The following is a 26,955-nucleotide window of genomic DNA, read 5'->3' on the forward strand; positions in this document are numbered from 1 at the left end:
CTGTATCGGCCTTTGTCTTTCCCTTGGATAGCATCAGTGTCATGGAGAGGGGAGGCCGGTATGTATGAGCGACTGCTGGTCTTCCGTAAAAAAAACCTTGCCCAGATCTGTGCCTCGGAGGGTAACTTTCTATGTGCAATCCATGGTCATTCATGATTGGAGAGGGTTCTCACCCTGTGTTTATAATGTGTGTTTGCATGCATGTCTGTAACTCCTCATGTTGATATCACACACACACACACACACACACACACATATGTATGTGTATATATACATATACATATACATAAATATATTTACATGCACACATACACACACAGAACAGACTTCTTTGACCTGCAAAGGGGACACAATAGAGGAGTGTAATAACTGAAGATTTGCTGTGCTTGAGAAGACCTGTCCAGCTAAGTAAAATCAAGGCCACCAAAAGCAACTTGACATTGAATGTTCCAAGTGCATGTGGATGTCTAATCACAGTGCATCATCAAAGAAACACCTGTTGCATTTTGTTACAGAGAACTAACATCTCTTGTATAATATAGATATAGTTGTAGATTTAAGCTTTACTTTTATCATCCTCAGCAGTGGCATCAGCATCATTTACTGTCTGCTTTCCATGCTGGCATGGGTTAGACAGTTTGACTGAAACTAGTAAGCTGGGGAGCTGCACCAGGTTCCAATTTGATTTGGCATGGTTTCTATGGCTGGATGCCCTTCCTAACACCAATGCCCTTCCTAATGCCATGTATATGTTTATATCAAAGTATATATAATGTGTTATATAACTTATGATAAATATAATACAAATTTGTGTGTGTGTGGCACGTAAAAGCACCCACTACACTCTCGGAGTGGTTGGCGTTAGGAAGGGCATCCAGCTGTAGAAACTCTGCCAGATCAGATTGGAGCCTGGTGCAGCCATCTGGTTCGCCAGTCCTCAGTCAAATCGTCCAACCCATGCTAGCATGGAAAGTGGACATTAAACAATGATGATGATGATTATATAAATATATATATGATGTGTAACTTAAATTTATATATTATACATTTTGTATTCTGTTAGTGATTATTGTGTCATATATGTATAACCTCTAGTATTGTGTAATATGCATAAGTATAGTATTAATTCAATAGATATACCTTTTTATTTCCAGGATGGTGTCAGGTCTGAACTCATCACAGGCTAAACATATCATTGAATGGCGAGAAAAACAAGGAAACTTTTGTAACCGTGAGCAGTTAAGACTGGTGAAGGGCATCGGAGAGAAAACATACAATCAGTGTGCAGGATTTGTCCGAATTAACCCTACTTCAAATAGATCAAATTTGAGGTCTGTATTAAATATGCACACATGCATGCATGCATGTGCGCACATACACGCACACACACACACCTGTTGTCTTTCTATACATTTTGATGATGTATTTTGTGTCACTTTCATCAATGAGTATTCCAGCTGTTGAATCTATGAAACTATCTCTCAATGAGCAATAATGCTTGATTGAGTTGTACCCATAACCCTTTTTAAGATGATCTAAATTAAAAACCTTCTGTTAAAATTTCATGTCAGTATATGTTCTAAACACCAGCTTAATGACAAAATTACTTCGCTAAATTCTTCATTACTTTCAGTATTAAATAAGATAAAGGCAGTATATTCCGGTTTCTTTTGGGTAACCCCTCGTATGTCTGAAAATGTCTGCTTCTTCAAAGCTGATCTGGGGTTAAATAACAATAACAATATTTCAATGTCTTACAGTGAAGAAGTGTTTGAAGTAGAAGAAGCAGGACCTTCAATGAGAGGAAAACGAAAACTGAAAACAGAGTCAAAGCAAAGTTCCAAGAAAGTCAAGCTGGAAGTGAATGATGGATCAAATCCACTGGACCGCACCTGGATCCATCCAGAGTCTTATGGTACTGCTTGCAAGTAAGTTGATTTCTCTTTGATATATATCCTTTGTCATTGTATGTATTGTCATCATAATTACCAATGAACTGAAAGAGAGAGAAATAGACAAGACAGAGAGAAAAGTAGAGAGAGAGAGGGAGAGAGTGAGTGAGAGGAGAAAGGATACAATCAAACAGGGAGTAATGAGGGATATTCCCAAAGAGAAATTGATAGAGAGAGTGTGGATAAAAAATTGTAGTGAGAGAAAGGTCTTGTGCCTTCTGATCATGTGCTAATCCAGCTTGTGGTGCATATGCCAAGATAAATATTAATGCTGCATTATCTAATACTAGTCTTAACTTATCAATCCTATCACACACCCTGACTATCTTGATCACTTTATCTGCCCACTTATCTGGCAAGACCATACCTATATCACACATGTCATCACTACTACTTACCCACAAGAGTTTGTACTTTTGTTCCTTGCCCATGAAGAGTCTAGTAAAAGCTCCCTTCCATCAAGCAGCTACGTGCCTCTGTTGTAGCATTTCAGCAATCTCACCAGCCCAGCCTGTCATTGTGTTGTTATTGTTTGTGGTGGCCCTAATGATATGAACTTCAGCAGAGTGAAACAAGTAATTGGAGTATTATTGTTTATGTCTATAAAGAAGAGGAATATATTTGTGAATGTCTGCCAACAGGAAGTGAGTCTTTTCACATGTCCTGTGAAACAGGTAATTGTTACTCAATGAATTACATTTTCTCTTAGTCTTGCCAAACCTTCAGAAAAAGCATCTGAAAGCAGAGGGGGATAGGAGTAGCAATAGTACATATATGCATATACATACCTGTATTTGAGCATATAGACACCCTAAATGTGTATATATATATATATATATATATATATAAAGTAGTTGTATGCTGTCAACTTAATGTGACAGTCCCATGAAGGGAATAATACTACTGCTATTTAGCCCAAGGAAGCAGCACCACTTCCTGTCGGCCTTGACACATTTCCTGTGTCCTTATGTTTACAAGGGGGAGACAAGCACCTCCACCCAGCTAAGCCTGCATCCAAAGCCTAGTTTCTGAGTCTTTACTCGTCATCAGTCTGGAGTAGCATGGCCTACTAGTTGGAGATGCTCCAACATGGTCATAGTGAAATGACTGAAACAAAAGAATAAAAGAATATATATATATATATATATATATATATATATATATATATATAATATATGTATAATACATTAAAAGTTAGATTGAATCTTGCTTGCTTGCTTGCAATGCTACTCAGCTAAATTAGCACATAATGGAAAAATACTATGAATTAAGTTTCCCTAAAATGTAAATACAAACGGAATGAAATAAATTTCACATAAATCGGATAAGTGGTTGTGAAGATAAGGATTTTCAGGGTATAAATACTCAAAACTGTGCATGATGGGAAACGTCTCCGAAATTAACTTAATCCTGAAAAGGAAGTGACTCTTATCTTTTGATTAGACTGACTTGACAATGAAAAAATACCGTGTTTTTTTTTACAGTAAATGTTTCTATTTTTGCTGTTGTTAAACACAATATTTTAATTATTTAGAAATATTTTTAAGTGAATGTGATTTCAAAAATGTAAATTGTTTGTACAATAAGTATTTATATTTTAGCTCTCTTTAAACAGACAATATTTTAATGTTTTTGAAATTTATTTTCAAATGAATACCATTACGAAAATTTTTTTTGGCATAAATATTTCATAAAAGACCCATTCATAACCTCGGTGTGAAATTTTTTTCCATAGGTTTTTTTTTAGTGCATTCAACGTATCTCACTTCCAAAGATTTAGCTGCTATTTCTAGTATGCCCTGCTACCACATAACTGCTATTTGCAATAAAGGACTTGAAATACCCATTATGTAGTAGCAAGGTGTGCAAGAAATAGCTGCCAAATCTTTCCTTTTCTGGGTAAAGGAGCCGCTGACATGTGATTTCGATGTCACATTCATTGAAAGCATGCAAAATAACCTGGAAAAGAAAAAAAGACCCACAAAATAAAACTCTGTTGCTAGGAAACTCAGACTTTCCCGGTGACCCAACAGGTCATGGGTAGTCTAGTATATATATAAATATAAGATCCAAGGATCAAGGTGTAGGAAGAAAGTTAGCTTCAAGCAATCTATAGTAAATATGAAAAACAACTTTCAGGAATAATAGTGATTTATTGAGGCGGAAAGTTGTGGATTTTTTCATATTGAAGTACAATAAGCTGAAAAAAATTCTTTTTATAATTCACAGTAGGCAACTAGGCTTGCTGGGTATGCAAATAAGAGTTAAGGAAACAGAGTTGATAAGATCCAAGTTACATATGTTTCATAGCGAGTGGAATCTCGGAAGTGGTAAATATTCGAGCAAGATGTATACCGCAGGCTACTTGTCAGGTCATGGGTATCTTGATTAAATGAAGGTATACATTGTTGCAAGGAGGTACTTGTTAGCAGGCAGAAGATTTGATCAAAATATGTAGAGAGCACAGTTAGAGTGGAGAATATAAATGTGGAGAGAAATTAAGAATATAAAAAAGAAAATTAAAAAGAATAAAAGGAATAAAAAGATAAAAGGAATAAAAAGTGGGAGAGTTAAGGAGTTTAGTCTCCAATAGGGCTATTTTGGCCAAGTCATATATATCTGAATGTTTATGTAAATTCTTTTTTATGTGCCTTTAGAAGGCATGACAAGTAAGCACTTGTTTAAAACTCAATATGTTTTACAACATATGTGTGTGTGTGTGTGTGTGTGTATATATATATATATATATATATATATATATATATATGAAAAATGAGTAGTGATGGCTTTTTTGGCGGGAGGGGGATAATTTTTATTTTAATCTTAATAATAATGTTTATAGTGAGTTACTCTGATATGCGTTTCAAGCTTCAAATAACCACTTTCAAATTGAAAAATGTATCTATGTAGGTATGTATGTTGTTCTTCTTCTTCTTCACCACCACACACATGCTTTTTGTATATTTATATATATATATTTTCCCCCTTTTTTGTTTATGTATATATATATATATATATATATATATATATATATAGTTTTAGGGAAAAGAACCAAGGTTCATGAACTCATTTTGATTTTAATTGAGGTTTTACCTGTAATTTTGGATGTTATCCCTAATATTATTATTATTATTATTATTATTATTATTATTATTATTATTATTATTATTATTATATATATATATATATATATATATATATATATATTGCATCTATACTTGTAAGAAAAAAACCTTTTGCTGTTTAAGCAACCAGTAAAGCATACATTTTCAGTTTGAAAACAGCTACTTAAAGCTCAAAACTCATATCCGAGTAACTCACTGTAAACATTATTATTAATAAGGTTAAAATAAAAACTATCCCCCACAAAAAAGTCATCTCTACTCATTATTTCAAATATATATGATATTGTATCAAGAACTTTCTTTTTGTTATTCTGTGGCTGTGTGGTAAGAAGCTTGCTCCCCAACCACATGGTTTCGGGTCTAGTCCCACCTGCATGGCACCTTGAGCAAGTGTCTTCTACTATAGCCTTGGGCCAACCAAAGCCTAGTGCATGGATTTGGTTGACGGAAACTGGAAGAAGTCCATCACACACACACACACACACACATATTCATGTGTGAGTTTGTGTTTGCCCCTGCCATCACTTAACAACTGATACAGGTGTGTTATGTTCCTGTAACTTAGCAGTTCAGCAAAAGAGACCAATATAATTAATACTAGGCTTACAAAGAACAAGTCCTGGAGGTCAATTTCTTCGGCTAACACCCTTTAAGGCGGTGCTCCAGCATGGCCGCAGTCAGATGAGTGAAACAAGTAAGAGAAGATATATATATACACACATGCACACATCTGTTTTGTTTAAATGTCGGAAAAATGAGTATTCAGTATCATAGTAGAGATAAATAAGTATTTTATGTGGGTGTACAGGGTCTTCAGCATGTTATGACATAGCTTGTGGCAAAATAATATGTGTGCATATGTGTCTCCATTCTATTTGTATGTGTGTGATTTTGTTATCTATATATATTTGTGACGTGAAAAGGCGTTTTTTTTCTTCTTTTGTTAAATCAGCAATCAATACAGAAAAGACTTGGAGAAGAGTTTACAAACATTTTTGTACATTTCAAAATATTTCTGTGGTCGCCATTGGTTCATGTATTTTCCCAGCATAAACCTATATGTGAGACTAAGTCAACCAGTTGCTACTGAATTGTACTTTTATTTTGTGTCTACTACGTTTCTACTTCTATTGTCTTTCACCCGCCTAAACCTGAGGGGACACACACACACACACACACATACACACACACACACACACACACACACACACACACAAGCATACATGCTTAGAAAAGTGACAAGACAGAAAGAACTCTCACATTCCATATGCACAAACACACATACACACATATTTAAAGACAGTCATCAAACAAGTCAGAGAAAAATATATTTACACATTATATGAGAGAGAGAGAGAGAGAGAAAGAGAGAGAAGGAAGAGAAAAACTCATGAACAATGCTGACTGCTCTCTCTCTTTTATAAAGAAGGGTGTGACTGCGAAAATTTTGCTTTGTTCAGTGCTTTTTTGTGAAATCAACTGCAAATGAAAGATAATGATTTTTAACAACTTTCATGTCACATGTTTTGGTCTTGCTTTTATGCTTGTAAGAAGGAAAAACACACTCACATGTTTGTCATGCTTTTATGCCTTGTAAGAAGGAAAAATACACAACCTTAAAAATGAAAAAAAAAAAAATAATAATAATACCACCGCAGTTCATTTGAGGTTTCTATAACGGTCTAGGTGTCGCTGTGTTGTTAAGAGGATCATTTTGCAGCTGTGAGGTTTCTGATTCAATCCCTTTAAGTGCCACCTTAGACAAGTATCTTCTGTTATAGTATCGGGGTGACCAAACACCTATGTGTAGAATTTGAAAGACTGGAACTGTTTTGAAGCCTGTCATATGGATCGTTCCCATTGTCAGTTGGTAGACTTGAACTCTCACCCAGTTTAACCCTTTAGAATTTAAACCACCCATATTCAGTCTAAATACTCTGTCTGTTTTGTGTTCAAAGTGACCAGATTAGGCCTCACACAACTACCCTAAAATGTCATTCTAAAAGTAAATAATCATATCATTGAAATCTGAAGGCTATGAGATAATGCATGGTTAATTGAAAGCAATTTGATTGAATAAGCATTACATGTGGCTGAGTAATCTGAATGCTAAAGGATTAATAGCATCACATGGTTCTTGAATACCTTTAGCAGAGCCTATTCTGATACAAACATCCTGGTCAAGTCCTCTGTGGTTAGTTTTAGGAAGGGAATTAAGCTGTAGAAACCATGCCAAAGCAAACAGTGGAACCTGCTGCGGGTCCTGGCTTTGCCAGCTCCTATCAAACCATCTAACTCCTACCTGCATGGAAAATGGATGTTAAATGAAGATAGCCTTGAGAGGGATGGACTCTGCTAGGCCTTCTCGCCCTAGATACATTACATTGCTACAGCACCCCAACGGCCCTCAAGGGACTTATCAAATGAGGAATGGTAGTGGTGGTGGTGGTGGTGGTGATGATGATGATGAGGAGGAGGAGGAGGAGGAGGAAGATGTTGTTTCAGTACCGCCTGACTGGCCTTCGTGCCGGTGGCATGTAAAAGCACCCACTACACTCTCGGAGTGGTTGGCGTTAGGAAGGGCACCCAGCTGTAGAAACTCTGCCAAATCAGATTGGAGCCTGGTGTAGCCACCTGGTCCACCAGTCCTCAGTCAAATCGTCCAACCCATGCTAGCATGGAAAGCGGACGTTAAACAATGATGATGATGATGATGATGATGATAGTTCTTTACAGTAAGCACATTGGCTATGATGTTAAAGTCCTGGGCCATTAACCATATAATACTAAATTAAGACTTTAATGTCATCTATTTCATAAGGGTTTAAAGGGTTTAAAGTAAAGCCCCATAACTTTAGCTACTCCCATGTACTTACTGTTTGCTATGCCCTTGATTGTGTTATCTGCACTAGGAAGGAAATTTGGTTCAACAGGGCAACAAGTCATTTCAGTATGGTAGCTTGGCTGTGGGAAATGAATGCAAACCATGAAAATGGTTGGTGCACCAAGTCTGTTTCTATGTTTTTATCTTTCATATTTTACTTGCTTCAGTCATTAGACTGTAGCCATATTGGGGCACTGCCTTGAAGAATTTTAGTTGGATAAATCAGCCCCAGTACTTACTTTTTTTACCATGATACTTATTCTACTGAAGTTATGGGATATAAACACACCATGACTTGTCAAACGGTGAGGGTGGTGGACAAACGTAGACACAAAGACACACACACACACACACATTATCCAAAATATATAGAATTATATACCCATCACAGCTGATCTTACCAGTCATATGAGCGTATGGTTGCATAATTGGATTGTTATCTAACACTCCATTGTATTCCTTGCATGAAACCGATTGGTAAGATCAGCCGTGATGGATATATAATTCTATATATTTCGGATAATATACCTACTCTATTAACAAATATACGAGTCCATCTTTTCCCTGACTTATGGTCTCTTAGACAATTCACGTATATATATATATATAAGTATATGATGGACTTCTTTCAGTTTCTGCCTACCAGATCCATTCACAAGGCTTTTATAGACCTGAGGCTATTGTAAAAGACACTTGCCCAGGGTACTATGCAGTAGGACTAAACCTGGAACCATGTGGTTGAGAAGCAATATAATTCACATCTACACAACTACAAAACAATATTTCAGCTAAGTACTTTTCTCTCATGAATTGAAAATATAGGACAAACACAAGACTGAAAGTAAAGCGGGAATTGTACAACTCGTTTTTCGACATGTGGATTGATGAAAGATAAACAAAAGTTGATAAAATGGAAATATATTGCAAGAGAATGCCAGAAAAGCATGTTTAGACACGTGGATTAATGAAAGGTAAACAAAAATTAATGCAAGTAGGAAAACAAAGAAAAATCATGATACAAATGAAAAATAATTGGTTCCTTAGAGTCACTCCCTTCTGTGAGAATTGTAGGAGTTCATCGCTGAATAATTAACTGGTTAACAATAGGACTGAGGATGAAAATATTTTGGAGGAGTGTTTTCCTTACCAAATACACATAGGATCTCACGTTTGTAACTATGTGTTGAACAACTTTAGTTAACTGAGATTATGTAGTATATGTAGATATACTACATGCTCTCTAAGGGTTTTATTATTATTATCATCATCATCATCATCATCATTATTATTAAGCCGGTGAGCCAGCAGAATCGTTCTCACACTGGGCAAAATGCCTAGCTGTATTTTGCTTGTTGAGATCAACTTTGCCTTTCAACCTTTTGGTGTCAATAAATTAGGTACCATTGAAACACTAGGGGGTCAATGTAATTGACTTACTCCTCCCCCCAAATTTCAGACCTTGTGCCTATAGTAGGAAGGATTGTTATTATTATTATTATTATTATTATTATTATTCATATACACACAACAGATAAGACAGTAGGAAAAGAAAAATTCCTAATATCGGGCAACAAGTAACCTTAGATGCCAAGAACCCTCCTAAGTATCCTAGCTGTCCTTAATAACACTGTTTTCTGGAGCTGTACTAAACTGGGTTTTGTGCCTATCTCCTCTATCCATCTGTTCAAATTCCTTAGGGATAGTTCCCAATGCACCTGTAACTATTAGTATACATTTTCTTTAACTATATTGCATCTCCATTATGATTAACTGGCTCATCCTAAATATTATCCCATAACTTTCTAGCTTTTCCTGCATTAGGTCTTTCACATTCAGTACTTCGTTCTCCACTATTATTTGGTCGTAGAATTTTCTCTGGTCTGTCTCAAATAATCTATTCTGTTGATACTGATCTATTCTTTTCTGATATCTGGAAAGCTTACCTGCTACTGCTATGATACACTGTTTCAACTCTTCTATGACTGTCCCAAATCCTTTCTCTTTGACTAAGTATCTCTTCTCAAAAGAAAATTTTAATCCTGTGTCTCCTAACTTGTTCAGTTTCCAGGCTTATATTCTACTTAAAGTCTTCGCTTTATTTGTAATCTCCTTTCCCTTTTTAATCTTTCCTAATCTTCTCCACCATAGATCAGTAGTGTCTCCTATATTTTTAGTATCTATCCTACTGATGACAGAGTCTACTTTCTCGTCTAGTAGCTTCCTTCTGTTGGTACTTTCTAATGCTCGCAGTCTTTTTCTTACTTCTCTACTCATTATTTCCTGCAACTCTTCTAAAATCTTCTGATCTTCCTCACTTAAATCACTGGTGCCAGTTGTCCCTTCCTTATTGGTAGCACTATTATTATTATCATCATCATCATCATCATCATCATCATCATCATTATTATCATTATTTTTATTATTATTATTATTATGATTATTATTATTATCATTATTATTATTATTAATATTATTATTATGATTATTATTATCATCATCATCATCATTATCATCATCATCATCATTATCATCATCATCATCATCATTATTATCATTATCATTATTATTATTATTAATATTATTATTATTATGATTATTATTATTATCATTATCATTATTATTATTATTATTATTATTATTATTATTATTATCATCATCATAATCATTATTATCATCATCATCATCATCATTATCATCATCATCATCATCATTATTATCATTATCATTATTATTATTATTAATATTATTATTATGATTATTATTATCATCATCATCATCATCATTATTATTATCATCATCAATGTGGCTAGCTGGCAGAATCGTTAGCATGCTGGGCAAAATGCTTGGCAGTATTTCTTCTGTTACTATATTCTGAGTTCAAATTTCTCTGAGGTCAACTTTGCCTTTCATCCTTTTGCGATCAATAAATTAAGTACCAGTCAAGTACTGGGGTCGATGTGATTGATTGTCCCCCTCCCCACAAAAACCCAGGCCTTATGCCTATAGTAGAAAGGATTATTATAATTATTATTTGCTGCAATGCACAGTGGCACCTGCTTGATGGTCAAAGTAAACAGCTACCTATTGGAATCATTTCACATTGCACGTTTGGTCCATCAGGGCTTCCCACCGTCACCTCCTCTGTACGTGCTGGCTCTTGAGCCACTGCTGTGACAGTTAGAACAGTTAGGGGGCATCCCTTTTGAACTGGGATTCAGGAGGGTAGTATCATTTAATTTTGTTTACCTTTCATTAATCCACGTGTCTAAACACGTTTTCCTGCGCAAACGTCTTCTATAATAGCCTTGGGTCAACAAAAGCCTTGTGAATGGGTTTGGTAGACAGAAACTGAAAGAATCCTGTCATGCATACACACATGTGTGTGTGTGTGTGTGTGTGTGTATCATTCATACACGGTAGTATGTGAATAATATTCTTAAGGTCAACATTTACTCACTTGCGACCACTTCTCGACTACAGGGATCCCATAATGCTAATTATATCAAAACAAAAATTTAGAATAATAAACTACTACCGGAAACAGTGGTAACACCTAGAAGTAAATTCAAAACCTAAACATTTTGTTTTTGTTTAGCTCATATGATAGAAGTGTCACAAGTGTTGTGGTCCTAATCTTTTCAAAAAAATATTCAAAATGAAATAAGTTATTATGTAAGCTAATTGTGCCAAAAGAACATAAAACAATTTTCAAGTAATATTACTACTCATTACAATACTAAGATGACGAGCTGGCAGTCATTGACACGTAGGATGACAGCTTCACAGCATTTCATTTGTCTCTACATTCTGAGTTCAAATTCCACCAAGGTTGTTTTTGCCTTTTATCTTTTCGGTACTCGATAAAATGAGTATCAGCTGAGTGCTGTGGTCGATGTAATCAACTTCCTTCCCCTCCGGATTTGATGGCCTTCTGCCAAAATTGGAAATCAGTATTGCAAAACGTTTGATTTTATTCAGTATTTAGGTATTTTGCAAAGATCTGCCTCATATTCATAGAATACACTATATTGTAATAAATATATATTGTAATAAATATCATTCACACACTGCCGTGTGTGAATAATATTCTTAAGATCAACATTTACTCACTCACGACCACCTCTAGGCTTTGTTACTAATTCAGTTTTTTGCTAAATTTGATGTTTATACATTTTTAGATTGGTCGCCTCCTAAGCTACAGTTTGAGCTACAAAATTTGAAATTTGGTTCAGTAGAAAAAAAGTTGATATTTCAAATATGTTAAGTCAAAAAAGGGAGAATAATGCCTGAAATTGACTTCAGGAATATACATGCAACGCTGCATACATACTTTTGTAAATACACAATATATGAGAAGGAGAAGGGTGGGGGTGAGAAGGCAGACTCCCAAAATGGAAAATGGGTAGAGTTTAAGGGTGGATGATATAAGAACCATGAGCTGGGGAAGATATGGAGAAATGCAGAAGAGGAGGGCAAGCAGTTGGAGTAGTAAGAATGATACAGTTGCTGAGGAAAGGGAAAAGCAGGTATAATGCATGAGGCATGGAATCACTGTAACAACATTTCCAGAACTCAATTTTGCTGTTGGGGGACGAGTCTTTATGAGGCCCTCATATCACCAGAGATCTCAGTACTTTGTCATCTCATCTGTCAGGTTTAGAGTCCCGAGGGCAGCCTTCACCATTTCATCTGGTGTCTTCCTGGGTCTCCCTCTCCTACAAGTTCCAACCACATTAAGCAAATGACATTTCTTTATTGAGCTGTCCTCATCCATATGTATCACATATCCCTACCAGCGCAGTCTTCTTTCTTGAACACATCTGATTCCTCTTATACCCAATTTTTTCACTCAGCACCTTTGCACTAATTATTTCATGCATACTCACTTAGTATATCCAATGAAGAATGCTCACTTCATTTCTTTCCAGTTTCCTTAGGTCCTCTGCATTGCAGTTCTAAGACAAGCACCATACAATCTACTCTTCATTCTTCATGTGTGGGTGTGTACACTTGTCCTAACATCACATAATGGTTGGAAATGAACATCATACAAGCAGTGTTGTTTTTTTTCCACTCTTCCATGAAAAATGTCTGACCAAGGGGAAATATTACCATGCTTGGAAACAGGTAAGGATTGGCATCCAGAAGGGCTGCGCAGAAAAATCTGCCTCAACAAATTCCATCTGACCCATGCAAGCATGGAAAACTGGATAGTAAATGATGATGAAAATTTTTTTCATTATCACAGTTTGAGGAGGAAGGACAGCATTCATCACCCTTTTCAGGGCTACTAAGTTTGGTGAAAGAAAAAGAGAAAGTTTTATTTAGAGATAGGACCCGATTAAAAGGCATGCTTCAGAATGAACTGTCTTAAAAGTATCCAAGGACCATGTAATGCTACTAAACTGGGTGAGGGTTCAAGTCTACCAACTGACAATGGGAACAATCCATATGATAGGCTTCCAAACAGTTCCAGTCTTTCAAATTCTACACATAGGTGTTTGGTCACCCCAATACTATAACAGAAGATACTTGTCTAAGGTGGCACCTAGAGGGATTGAACCAGAAACCAGTTGCAAAGTGAACCTTTTAACACAGCTACACCTAGACCATTACAGAAACCTCAAATGAGCCATGGTGGTATTATTCCATTTTTTTCCTTTTAATTTTTCCTTCTTACAAGGCATAAAAGCATGACAAACATGTGACATGGCAGTTATTAATAAACATTATTTTCCATTTCTAATTGATTTCATTAAAAAGTACTGGAAAAGACAAATCTTTCTCAGTCACACCCTTCTTTATAAAAAAGAGAGTGCAATCAGTATTGTCTATGAGTGTTTTTCTTTCTTCTCTTTCTCTCTCTCTCCCTCTCTCTCTCTCTCTCTCTCTCTCTCTCTCTCTCTCTCTCTCTCTCTTTCTCATATAATGTGTAAGTATGTGTGTGTGCATATGGAATGTGAGAGTTCTTTCTGTCTTAGACAATAGAATTAGAAAAGTAGTTGACAACAAAATAAAAATACAATTCGATAGCAATTGGTTGACTTAGTCTCGCAAATAGGTTTATGCTGGGAAAATACATAAACCAACAGACACAATAGAAATATTTTAAAATGTAAAAAAAATTTTTCTGAACTGAGTCCTTTCGTCACAATAATAAATATTAGTTTTGTATTGATTGCTGGTTTAACCATCACGCCCACCCAAAAAACAACTTTTCTCAACATAAATATATATGTAAATACAAAATCACACACTTACATAAACACACATCTACACACATATAAATAAATGCACAGACACACTAATAGACACATACCTGCTCACATAAATAAGCAAACACATACACACATATATTATTGTGTCACAAGTTATGTCATAACTTGCCCAAAGTCCCTTTACACTCACAAGTGAAACTCAGGGTAGCAAGAAACTGATGCTACCCAAATACTATGGTACTGAATACTCACTTTTCCAACAGTTACCATTAAATAGATGTGAGTGTGTCTGTGTTTATATAAATATATTTTTATGAATTTCTGTTAGCTTTCTTTCCTCGTGTCGACATGTCATGTAATAATATAAGTGAATATTTTATGTGGTTAGACGATTTAGTGTCTGTTTTTCAGCAAATTGGCAAAGAAAATATTTTGTTTGCCCTTGTTTATAATTTTATTTATAATTTTCACTTTAAAACATATTTTTCACATACTGGCCACTGATAAAATTCATTAATAAACTTTTATCCTTATATTAGTAGTATATATATATATATACTCTCTGAGTGGTTGGTGTTAGGAAGGGCATCCAGCTGTAGAAACTCTGCCAAATTAGATTGGAGCCTGGTGTAGCCATCCGGTTGCACCAGTCCTCAGTCAAATCGTCCAACCCATGCTAGCATGGAAAGCGGACGTTAAACGATGATGATGATGATGATGATGAGACAGAGACAAAAACAGGTGACTTGCTGTAGACACAAGATCCCCTCCTCCAATGCCCCACCCCCTCTCAAAGGAGCTTTGTCTTGCAAGCGAGCTGTTGACCCTGGCAGTGCTGATGCCACATAAAAACCATCCAGTCCACACTGTAAAGTGGTTGGCACTTGGAAGGGCGTCCAACTGTAAAAAAGCCATGCCAAAACTGACCTCACCTGTGCTTGTGCCATGTAAAAGGCACTCAGTCCACTCTGCTGAGGAGTTGGTTTTAGGAAAGGCATCCAGTCATTAAAAACCCTGCCACAACAGACACAGAAGTCTGGTGCAGGATCCTGTCAAACCATCCAATAGCAGCATGGAAGGTGGACAAATGTCCCATCTTTTATGTTGTCAAACAGTAGACTGTTACTAATCGAATCCCTCAATTCTCAGAGAAGAGAGTAAACCTAAGACAACCATATATTTTTCTCTGTATATTAATTTTTTTTCTTACTCTCCATTCATTCCCAACTTTTTTTAAATCCATGTGTCAAACCACATTTCTGTGCTTTTCTTTTGAAATACGTTATTTCTACTTAATTTTCTGTACTGTATCCGCCCTACATTTTCACACGAACATTCTAAACTACAAAACATGAAAAGCAGATATTTACTTATCTGTTTATTATTCAGGCTGTAACTGAATTTACAGACATTGCCTTTTAATGTGGGAAGTTACTGTTTATATATCATAGAGACAAAACTTTTAACCTTGGAGTTGTAACTGTATTTCTGCACACATTGTGTACATTGTTACCTGGAAATACTATGACATATTATGTCACTCTTTGACATGTGTTTCAACCACGTGTCATCTCACCAAGGAAATCCACCAATCTCAGATCTAATTTCATCATTTCTCCTTATATTTCACTTCGTTTTACATCTGTAATATCATGTTTACTATCCATCATCCACTCACTACTTTTATTTCACCTACTTTTATGTCATCTCTTTTTATATAACATTTTCATTTTGTTTATTAATCATTTCATTATTTATCAGGTGTGGATATATGGTAGGAAGTTGGCTTCCTAACTACTTGAACAAATGCCTTAATACCACACGGCCAAAGCTTTGTGAATGGATTTCATAAATTGAAACTGAAAGAAGTTTGTTATGTGTGTGTGTACATATTTGTCAGTTTGAATGTGTGTTTGTGTTTCCTTGTCTTGACGTAGCTTGATTGTTATAAATGAGTGTCAATATCATACAAGCAGTGTCATTCATTTCCAATATTTTGCAAGAAAATGTTCTGCCATGGGGGGAAAAAATTACTTTCCTTAGAAACGGCTGGAGGTTGGTGACAGGATGGACATCCAGCAATAGAAAATTTATCTCAATAAACTCCATCCAACCCATGCCAGCATAAAGAAGTGAATGTTGAAATGATACCACCACTGACACCACTGCTGCCACCATCATGTCATCTTTTTTGCATGTTTCAGCTGATATTTGACATTTTTGTTATCCAATATTTGAGCTGCAGCAGTTATAGCTGCCACAAGGTCCAGTCCTTGTGGTACAGTGACCTGTGTGCCTCACTGACCCCACGAGCTATGCTAGCAGAACACAATGTGTAAATTTAACTTTTTTAACCTTTAGCACACTGTGGATGCATCATGACACCATATGAGTTTCCTCCCTTGTAGTAACAGGGCAGTGGTAAGGGAAACAATTCTAGAGAAAATGCAGGGTACTGAAGGATAAATTTCAGTTTTCTAATACACTCGTTACTGTGCATTCTTTTATTCGTTTATTTGTTTCAGTCATTTGACTGCAGCCATGCTGGAGTAATGCCTTGAAGGGATTTGGTTGAACAAATCAACCTCAGGACTTATTTTTCAAGCCAAGTACTTATTCTATTGGTCTCTTTTGCTGAACCGTTAAGTTACAGGGATGTAAATGCACCAACACCAGTTGGTGTGTATATATATATATATATATATATATATATACAATAGGCTTCTTGTTGTTTCCAAATACCAAATCCACTCACAAGGCTTTGATCAGCCTGGGGCTATAGTAGAAGACACTTACCAAAGGTGCCATGCAGTGACACTGAACCTGGTACCATGTGGTTGGGAAGTAAGCATCTCACCACTCAATCAAGCAACCGCAATTGTTCCCGCTCACTTCAGGCACCCTTACTCAACTCATTCCTACTCACCATGTACCTTGAAGGTCCACTCTAAAACCATCACCAATTTCTAACTCCTCTCATCACCCACCTACCTCTCTTCTAAATCACGTATTGTCATGAAGCTCCTTTTCAGCAAGTAACCTGCTTTGCTCTGGTTCCTTTCTCTTGTACTTTACCTCTCCCTACTCCTTATTCTCCTAGCACAAAGCTCCCTCTCCACACTCAAGATTTGTAGTCTTGCAAGCTGCATGGTGACCTCACTAGAGCTGGTGGCATAAAAAGAAAGTGGTTGGTGTTAAAAAAGGCATCCAGCCAAACAGACACTGGAGCACAAGGTTATCCTTGGACCCAGACTCATCAGGTCACCTGTCAAACTGACCGACTCGTACCAACATGAAAAATGAATGTTATGTGATGCTTGATATCATCATCATCATCATCGTTTAACGTCCGTTTTCCATGCTAGCATAGGTTGGACGATTTGACTGAGGACTGGTGAAACCAGATGGCTACACCAGGCTCCAATCTGATTTGGCAGAGTTTCTAAAGCTGGATGCCCTTCCTAACGCCAACCACTCCGAGAGTGTAGTAGGTGCTTTTACGTGCCACCGGCATGAAAGCCAGTCAGGCGGTACTATATATATACATATATATATATATATATATATATATATATATATATCAATAATATTAAAAGGGTAAAATTAATTAATTAATTAATCAATTAATTAATTAGGTAGGGGAAAAAGTATTTTAACTGCTATTTCTAAATTTGGTGCATGGCTAAGCAATTAGCTGACCCCTGATTATAATTATGCTTATAATTATAGAATATTTGTATAATGTTACCCAAAAAGATTATTTTAACATACCAAACTACATAGTAAAATTATTAATTATTAATTAATTAATTAATTAACTGATTAATTAATTTTTACCCTTTTATTATTATTGAAATATAATTTACTCCCTGGTCAAAAATTGCAGTTTCTGCGGGATTATTCGTAACACATGTGGGTATTTGAGGATAAATATGCGTTCTCATTCGGCTGTATATTTTTGGAAGTATTGGTTAAATATCAGTTATGTGATGACGCTTGATCGCGTACATATTTGATTCTAACACTATCAAATTTATATTTGAAATGCTGCACTAATGAGTTGAAATAATTAAGTAAATTAAACTTTTCTTTAATCCCGAAACGCGTATGTAGCTAATCTAAGTCATGTAGATTCGTTATTTTTTCTCTTTGCCTATGTAAAAAAATTCTGGGAGATATTTATGGTAGTGGAAAAGGTATTTTAATTGCTATTTCTAAATTTGGTGCGTGGCGAAGCAATTAGCTGACCCCTGGTTATTATTATGCTTATAATTATAGAATGAAGATATATATATATATATATATATATATATATATATATATGTATATGTATGTATATATGTGTTTGTATACATGTATATATATATCTTTTATCTTTTACTTGCTTCAGTAATTTGACTGCAGCCATGCTGGAGCACCACCTTTAATCGAACAAATCGACCCCAGGACTTATTCTTTGTATGCCTAGTACTTATTCTGTTCATCGCTTTTGCCGAACCGCTAAGCTGCAGGGACGTAAGCACACCAACATCGGTTGTCAAGTGATGAAGGAGCGTACACACACAGACACACCCACACACACACACACACATGCATATATATATATATATATATATATATATATGTACGTGCAATGGGCTTCTTTCAGGTTCCGTCTACCAAATCCACCCACAAGGCTTTGGTCGACCCAAGCTATAGTAGAAGACACGTGCTCAGGGTGCCATGCAATAGGACTGAACCTGGAACCATGTGGTTGGGAAGCAAGCTTCATACTACACAGCCATGCCTGCTAGACTACCCATGATCTTTTGAGTCACCGAGAAACTCTGAGTTTCCCAGCAACAGAGTTTTGTTTTGTGGATTAGAAAGATTTGTCTGCTATTTCTTGCATGCTCAGCTACCATGTAACAAGTATTTTGGGTCCTTTATCTCAAATAGCTGTTATGTGGTCGCAGGGCGTGCTAGAAATAGCAGCCAAATCTTTGGAGGGAGATACATCGAATGCGCTCGAAAAAAAGTATTTCACGCTGAAGTTATGAACGGGTCTTTTATGAAATATCTACCATATTTTTTAATTCATTTCCACTTTAGAATATTTTTTAATATGACAAAAAATATTTTTGTAACGCTATTCACTTGAAAATAATTTTAAACAACAATAAAATGTTGTCTGTTTAAAGAAGGCTACAATATACATACTTACTGCACAAACAGCTTACATTTTTGAAATCACATTCACTTGAAAATATTTGTAAATGATTAAAATATTGTGTTTTACAAAAGCGAAAATAGAAATTGTAACGACAAAAAAATCTCTTCTTTTTCCATTGTCAACTCACTGTCTAATAAAAGAATAAGCATTTCTTCCCTTTCAGGATGAAGATTATTTTCGGAACATTTTCCCATTATGTACCGTTTTGGGTATTTATACCCTGAAAATCTCTAATATCTTGAAAACTACTTTGCTAATTTATGCAAAATTTGTTTCATTCAATTCATATTAACATTTCAGGGTAAACTTAATTCACAATATTTTCACAATATGTACCAGTTTCACTGAGTAGCATTACAAGCAAGCAAGCAAGACTGAAACTGACTTTTAATGTATTATAGATAAATATGCTATAAACTGAAGACTTTTACACAGTTACGTTAAGTCAACATAATACCTGATTTCTCCATATATTCTAGCACTGTCTTTGAGTGCTCAATAAATTCATGAAGGAATACTTAGCATAATATATCAGGAAAATTATTCAACCTGGGAATCAGATGTGTACCTATTAGAGTGATTCACAGAAAGCCAGCTGAAGAACTGTCTAATAGTCAGCTTAATACTTTTAGGACTTCACTTTTACTGTGATGTTGAGCCCAGCAAAATGCCTATCACCTTTATTGTGTTCTTCCTTTTCTACAAACTCGAGCTATTTGAAGTGATTGACACTTCTTTATACAGCTTTTATCATCCATATGTAGCTGCCACTCCATCAATTATGATGATGAGGGTTCTAGTTGATCCAATCAACAGAACAGCCTGCTCGTGAAATTAACATGCAAGTGGCTGAGCACCCCACAGACACATGTGCCCTTAAAGTAGTTCTTAGAGAGATTCCGCGAGACACAGAGTGTGACAAGGCTGGCCCTTTGAAATACAGGTACTACTCATATTTGCCAGCTGAATGAACTGGAGCATCGTGAAATAAAGTGTCTTGCACAAGGACACGACACATCGCTGGGGATTGAACTCATGACCTTATGATTGTGAGCTGAATACCCTAACCACTAAGCCATGCGCCTTCCATCCATATGTATTACATGAGCATACAGTGCAGCATTCTCTTTTGCAAACTACATCTGATTTACACTTTGTTGTTCATGCACTGATATTGCACACCCATTAGTAGCATACATTTCTTTCTGGCTTTTGCATGTCCTCAGCATTCAAGGCCCATGTAACATTACTGATCATACACAAGTATTACACAATCTATCTTCCATTCTGAAGGAGAGACATTTTAATACCAACAGTGGTAATAACTCCTAGAACTTTTTCCATCCTATTCTTATTCTGCCAACTATACTTTCAGAACATCCTGCTCCACTGCTAATTAGGTGACCTAGGTTACAGAAACTTTCTACTACTTCCAGGGAACTTCTTGGACATGTACAGGAAGGATTAACCAGATATTGCCATTTTTAGTTTATTAATCTTCATTAGCAGTCAAATGCCCTACATTATGCTGCTACTTTGAAATCCTATTTAAAGCTACTGTTGTTACGTTTCTATACTATAAAAGGATATAAATAAACCAGGTAGACTGATTTGAACATTAGATATTCTCAGGTGTTTTGTTATGCAGATTATTCACATACCAGTGTTTTATTTTTACGTTAAGTTTTGCTATAATTACCAGCACGTTAGTAATTTACATAACAGCTACATTGCTTGCTGGTGTAGAATAATAAACAAGTATGTATGTGAGTGTATATGTGTAATATACATACATACATACATACATATGTATATATATATGTATATATATCATCATCATCTATATATATATATATATATATATATATATATATATAGACATATATAGATAGATAGATATATAGATATACCAGAGTAAGCGCATAAATGTGAAACAAGGTGGGAAAAAATAGTACTCGAATACCAGAGGTAGAGTAATACACATTTGAAAATGGTTTTGTTTCATTGGTCCTTTCAACTAACGGTCTTTTCAATAACCAGTTGCATGCAATAACAAATTGTGCATTTTTATATGTGTTTGCTGTGCAAGCTAAATGAAGTATCTAATCATCTTTAGATACTTTTCAAACGCCATTATGGGTCACTCTCTACTCCCATCTATTTTTTTCCCTTTCTCGCTCTAATTTTCTGTTTCTGTTTCTTTTATTTCTTTTTCTTCTTTACCACTGTTTTCTTCCCCTCCTCTTACTTACTATTTTCTGATTTTTTTCCTCCTCTTTCTTTCGCCTGTAGCAACTAACTTGTATAAGCATATGCCAGGAGATTTTGTACATGTGTGTGTGCGTGCATACATATATATATGCATTTTTATATATATTTATATCTGTATATGTATGTAGCCACATACTTGCATCTGTATAGTGTCACGTGTATATCGTTGGCAATTTTCTTTCTCTGTCTTCCCTTCTTTGGACTTTTTCTATATTTCTGATGAAGAGTTCTGCTCGAAACATGAAATCCACTTTCTTTTCTTTCCTTTCCTGTACTTATTCCATATCCTCGCGTTGTTGTTTCTTCGTGTTTTTTCTTGCTTGTTCATGTTTGGATTGACTATATTATAGATGGTTTGGTATGTGTATATACTGCTAAATGTATATGTAATCTAGCATGAAAATGTTTTTGGACGGATATCTTTTAATTTATTAATTAATTTAGTTTATTAATTGATTAATATTTTACAGCTAATTATTTACCCTGGGTATTCAGGCCTTTTTCTTCTTTGTAAGCTATTTTTGATTTAAGGTTTTCTTTGATTTTTATAATAATATGATTTTATACCGCAATTTGTTATTGCTTGCAAAGACCATTAAGTTGAAAGGACCAATGAAGCAAAACCATTTTCAAATGTGTATCTATCAAACTCATTGTATATTTTTGCATATAACCTTATTTTTGTTCCATTCTAAACAAAACTGTCTGGCAAACGGGAACATGAAACTCTGAGTAACAGTTTTTGTGATATTTTTGCTGCTGCTTTCTATATATATATATATATATATATACATATATATTACGGAGATGCACTCATATATTTTTGCTGCTGCTTTCTATATATATATATATATATATATATATACATATATATTACGGAGTGGCCTGATCTGAGATCATGTGCTGGAACGAAAACAATTGCAGCGTGGAAGGTGTTTATAAGCCATTTAAAATAACAAACAAAATCCGTTAGATTCACTTCAACATTTAAATTTAATTTGTCAAAATATTTTCGTCGCTTTGAGACCGCGACCTGTTCACTGACAAAATTATGTGCTGCATCTGAGAAAGTAATAGTTAGTTCATGATATATATGTACATGTGTATGTATGTATGTATGTATGTATATATATATATATATATTTGTACTAATATTAATTAAAGAACACTGCTGTTATTCTTTCAGGTTCATAAAACAGGTTGGTGCTTCAATAGACCAAGTTGGTTTCCCACCATTTATTGACAAAGTAAAGCAGTTTATGAATTCCACAAGTAGGTAGCTTTTTGTTGGTTTTTTTTCTTCGTTTTTTTTCCTTGCTATTCTTTTTTGTCTGATTTTTTCTTTTGCATGTTTTTATTTTAAAATTACAGTGAGTATAGGTAGGTTTGTGGTTCAACTGATTTGGATTATCTATTTTGTTAAACTTTATTAACAGGTAACAAAGACAACAAGCAAGAAAGAAGATACATAATTACTTTTATATACATGTATTTCATTATTGAGTTTTTTTTTTGTCTTTTTTTTCTTTAAAACTTTAGACTTCTGTTTTGTCTTCTTCGACATGATTTTCTGTAATAACTGTTTTTTCATCATCCATTATCACTTTTATTGAATATTAAGGCAGCAAGCTGACAAAACCCTTAGTGCATCGGACAAAATGCTTAGCTGCATTTCTTTCTGCTTATTACTTCCTAAGTTCAAATTCTGCTGAAGTGAGCTTTGCCTTTCATCCTTTTATGATCGATAAAATAAACACCTGTTGAGTCCTAGGGTTGATGTAATTGATTTCTCCTCCCCATAAAATTGCTGGTTTTGTGCCAAAATTAGAAAGAATTATTAATACAAGAGTATGTCAAAAATTGTATGCACTCTTGTTTCTGTAATTTCTTAAGACAAAAACCTTGCTTTCTCATGTGTTTTTTCCAGTAGTCCACAAGCTTACTTATTCCATCAGAGAAGAAGGTTTTTCGCTGGTTGCACAGCTATTTATGCACTGTTTCCTGCACTTCTTCATCTGTAGCAATTCAATGCCCATATAGAGGATGTTTGAGCAGTCCAAAGAGGTGATAGTTGAAAGGGGCAAGATCTGGACTATATAAAGTGTGTTCCAACAACTTGAAACCCAATTTTTCAATGGTTTTAATGGTGTAGGTAACTGTATGTTGGTGTGCATTGTCGTGCAACAATGTGTGACAATAACACTTGCTTTGACAATGGACTTCAGTGTTTGATGCAAATTGCTGGTTTCACTGTGTTGGCCAGCATTTCTCTGTAACTTACACCAGTGACTGTAGATCCCTTTTCCAGCTAATGTTCCAGTACAATCCCTTCTGCATCCCCAAAACTGGTTAGCATCACTTTTTCTGTGGAAGGTTGAGTCTTGAATTCCTTTTTTGCTGGTGATTCTGGATGTTTCCACTCCATTCACTGCCTTTTGGATTCTGGCTCAAAATGATGAACCCTGGTTTCATCTGCTTCGATATTCTCTCTGAAAAAAACTTTTCCTTCATCACTGTAGTGGTTTAATAAGCATTGACAGATCTCCACACAATTGTGCTTATATGTTTTGGTAAGCTTTCTTGGTACCCATTACACACAGATTTTTACATAAGCAAAGCTTGTCATGAAAGATTTTGTATACAGAACTGTGAATAATATGCAGAGAACATGTCATGTCATCAATGGCCACTTGTTGGGTCACCAAAACCATCTCTTGAGCTTGTTGAATCTACATGTCTGTGGAAGAACATAATGAGCATCCTGCTCCCTCTTTGTGCTTTATGCTTGCCCAGCCATTTTTGACTTCTTGATCTACTCATATGCACTTCTACACAGTAGAGCACTGTCTTCATATTGTACTAGAACCCTACAATGAATTTCAGCTCCTGACATACATTTAGACCAGAGAAATCAGATCACTGATCCGTTCTTCCTTGGTGCACACTGCCAGTGGAGTGGCCATGATTAATTTGTAACAACATTATCATCATCATCATCATCATAATTTAACGTCCGTTGTCCATGAGTTGGACGGTTTGACCAGGACTGGTAAGGCCGGAAGGCTGCATCAGACTCCAGTCTGATTTGGCATGGTTTTCTATGGCTGGATACCCTTCCTAACACCAACCACTTTTAAATTTTAAGGGTGCTTTTACATGCCACCGGCACAGGTGCCATTTGTGTGACACCGGTATCTGCCACAACTGCGATTTTGCTCGGCTTGATGGGTCTTCTTTTAAAGCAGAACATAATGCCAAAGGTCTTGGTCATTGCTTCTATGAGGCCCAACGCTTAAAGGAACTCAGCCACTTTGCTTCTGTCAGGCCCAACACTCAAAAGGTGCTCTTTACATGCCACCAGCTCGGGTACCAGTTATGTGACATCAACATCAGCCATGACTATGATTTCACTTGGCTTGACGAGTCTTCTCTAATGCAAGAAAGAAAACTGGAGCAATCAAGGTCAAACCTCTGTTAAATACCACAAGAGGACTACCTTTTAACATGCAAGCACTGAAAGCAAGCAGCTAACCTAAAAATAGTTTTAGTGAAAGTGTGGATATCTTTTGACTTTCCCTTGTATTATTGAACAATAAGGCAGTGAGCTGGCAGAATTTTTAACACGCCAGCCCAAAAAGCGCTTAGCCCTTTATGTTCTGAGGCCAACTTTGCCTCTTATCCTTTTGGGGGTTCAATAAAATTAAGTACTAATCAAGTACTGGGGTCAATGTAATAGACTTTCCCCTTCCCCTCAAAATTGCTGGTTTTGTGCCAAATTTAGAAAAAATTATTATTATCATTGAATAGTAAAGGTACGTGATGGATTAAATGACATGCAGAATTTACTCTGACCTTTTCTACATCCTGAGTTCAAACACTGCAGAGATTAACTTTATCTTTAATTGAATGAATTAATATTAGTATTAGTATCGTTTTTGATTTCTAACATAGTCACAGGGCCTTAAATTTGGGTGAGGAACATAGTCAGTATTATCAGTGACTTGTACATTATTTTATCAACACCAGAGGAGTTAAAAAACAAAGTTGACCTTCATGTGATTTGAAATCAGAATATAAAGAGTAGTAGCTAAATGCCACAAGACATTTTGTTCAAACTCTACCAATTTTACCAGACTACTAATCTTTCATAGGTAATTTTATTAAATTAGAAAAGAAACTATCATTGCTGCCGCTGCTGTTGTTGTTGTTGTTGTTGTTGTTGTTGTTAAGTGGATTGGTAGAATTGGTGGAATATTGAACAAAATGCCATACAGTAATTTGGTTATATAGCTTTATGTTCTGAGTTCAAATCCAGCAGAAGACAATTTTGCCTATTATCTTTGTGTGGCCAATACAATGAGTCTAAAATGCACAACCAACAACATAACTGGATAGATCCTTCACCTTGAGCCTATCTTAGAAAGAATTATTTGAGAGTAAGCTCCTTCATTTTTAAGCATGCCTCTAGTCAATGGGTCCATTTTGGCATCCATGTATAAGTCAGGGAGTACAGATGAGAGAGAGCACTTACCCTTTTGGTAGTCAGAGGAGTCCCAAATTTGCAGGATTCATTGACTGGCCCCAGATGGATGTCCTCTTCTTTGGACATCACCACATTTTGTGCACTGTATATATGCCAATCTCCTGATGTCATTCATTTTCCAGTTGATGATGTTGAAGCAGTACATTACTTTGGGTATTGCTAAAGTGTTAATAGCTTTAAATTTGTCAGCTATATTCAATTTTCACTTTAATATCATCAACAGTCATTTCCGGTGCCCTTTCTGGATCTACTCATTCATGGTTGTATGTTGTATGTCATTTCCTTTGTTCCCTCCAAGGTACTTTATGTGCCATCTGGAACTAATTCCTTGGTCATGATGCTACTGTCAAAGTCTAGGTTTGCAGTCTGTTTTACTGATTTGAAGATGGTTCCGGCACACTTGTTGATTCCAACAAGTCTTTATAATATTGAGTAGAACCATCACGGGTTGACAACCTCCACAAATATCTTAAGATTGTCAGTGTAGGACAAGTGATACAATTTGCCATTCTGTGAATTGTGTCCATTTCTGCTGCTGTTCAGTAAATTGCAGATTGATGCTAGTGCAAGATTGAAGAAAATTGGTGACAGCAAATCCATTTTGAAGCTTTCACCTCTTATGTTGATCTATCACAATGTTAACAACTTGTCTGCATGGTAAAGACTCTGTGGGTTCTTTCAGGTTTTCATATTCTCTCTGATGAAGTTGATAGCTCTTGAACAAACTCTGAAAGTTTTCCTCTGTCTAGG

At 35.7% G+C, this 26,955-nt stretch overlaps 1 protein-coding gene across 2 annotated transcripts in view; it reads left to right on the forward strand.

Annotated features, from left to right (window-relative positions):
* Positions 1-26,955, forward strand: part of LOC106868843 (S1 RNA-binding domain-containing protein 1) — a 199,390-nt gene that overhangs the window by 35,077 nt on the left and 137,358 nt on the right. For both annotated transcript variants that reach the window (XM_014914279.3, XM_014914277.3), the window contains exons 14-16: positions 1,155-1,331; positions 1,761-1,928; positions 22,849-22,934. In XM_014914279.3, coding sequence (XP_014769765.1) covers positions 1,155-1,331; positions 1,761-1,928; positions 22,849-22,934 — 431 coding nt within the window. The remainder of the gene's footprint in view (positions 1-1,154; positions 1,332-1,760; positions 1,929-22,848; positions 22,935-26,955) is intronic.

Source organism: Octopus bimaculoides, chromosome 7 (genome assembly GCF_046866305.1).
Source record: "Octopus bimaculoides isolate indiv1 chromosome 7, ASM4686630v1, whole genome shotgun sequence".
Taxonomy (NCBI): domain Eukaryota; kingdom Metazoa; phylum Mollusca; class Cephalopoda; order Octopoda; family Octopodidae; genus Octopus; species Octopus bimaculoides.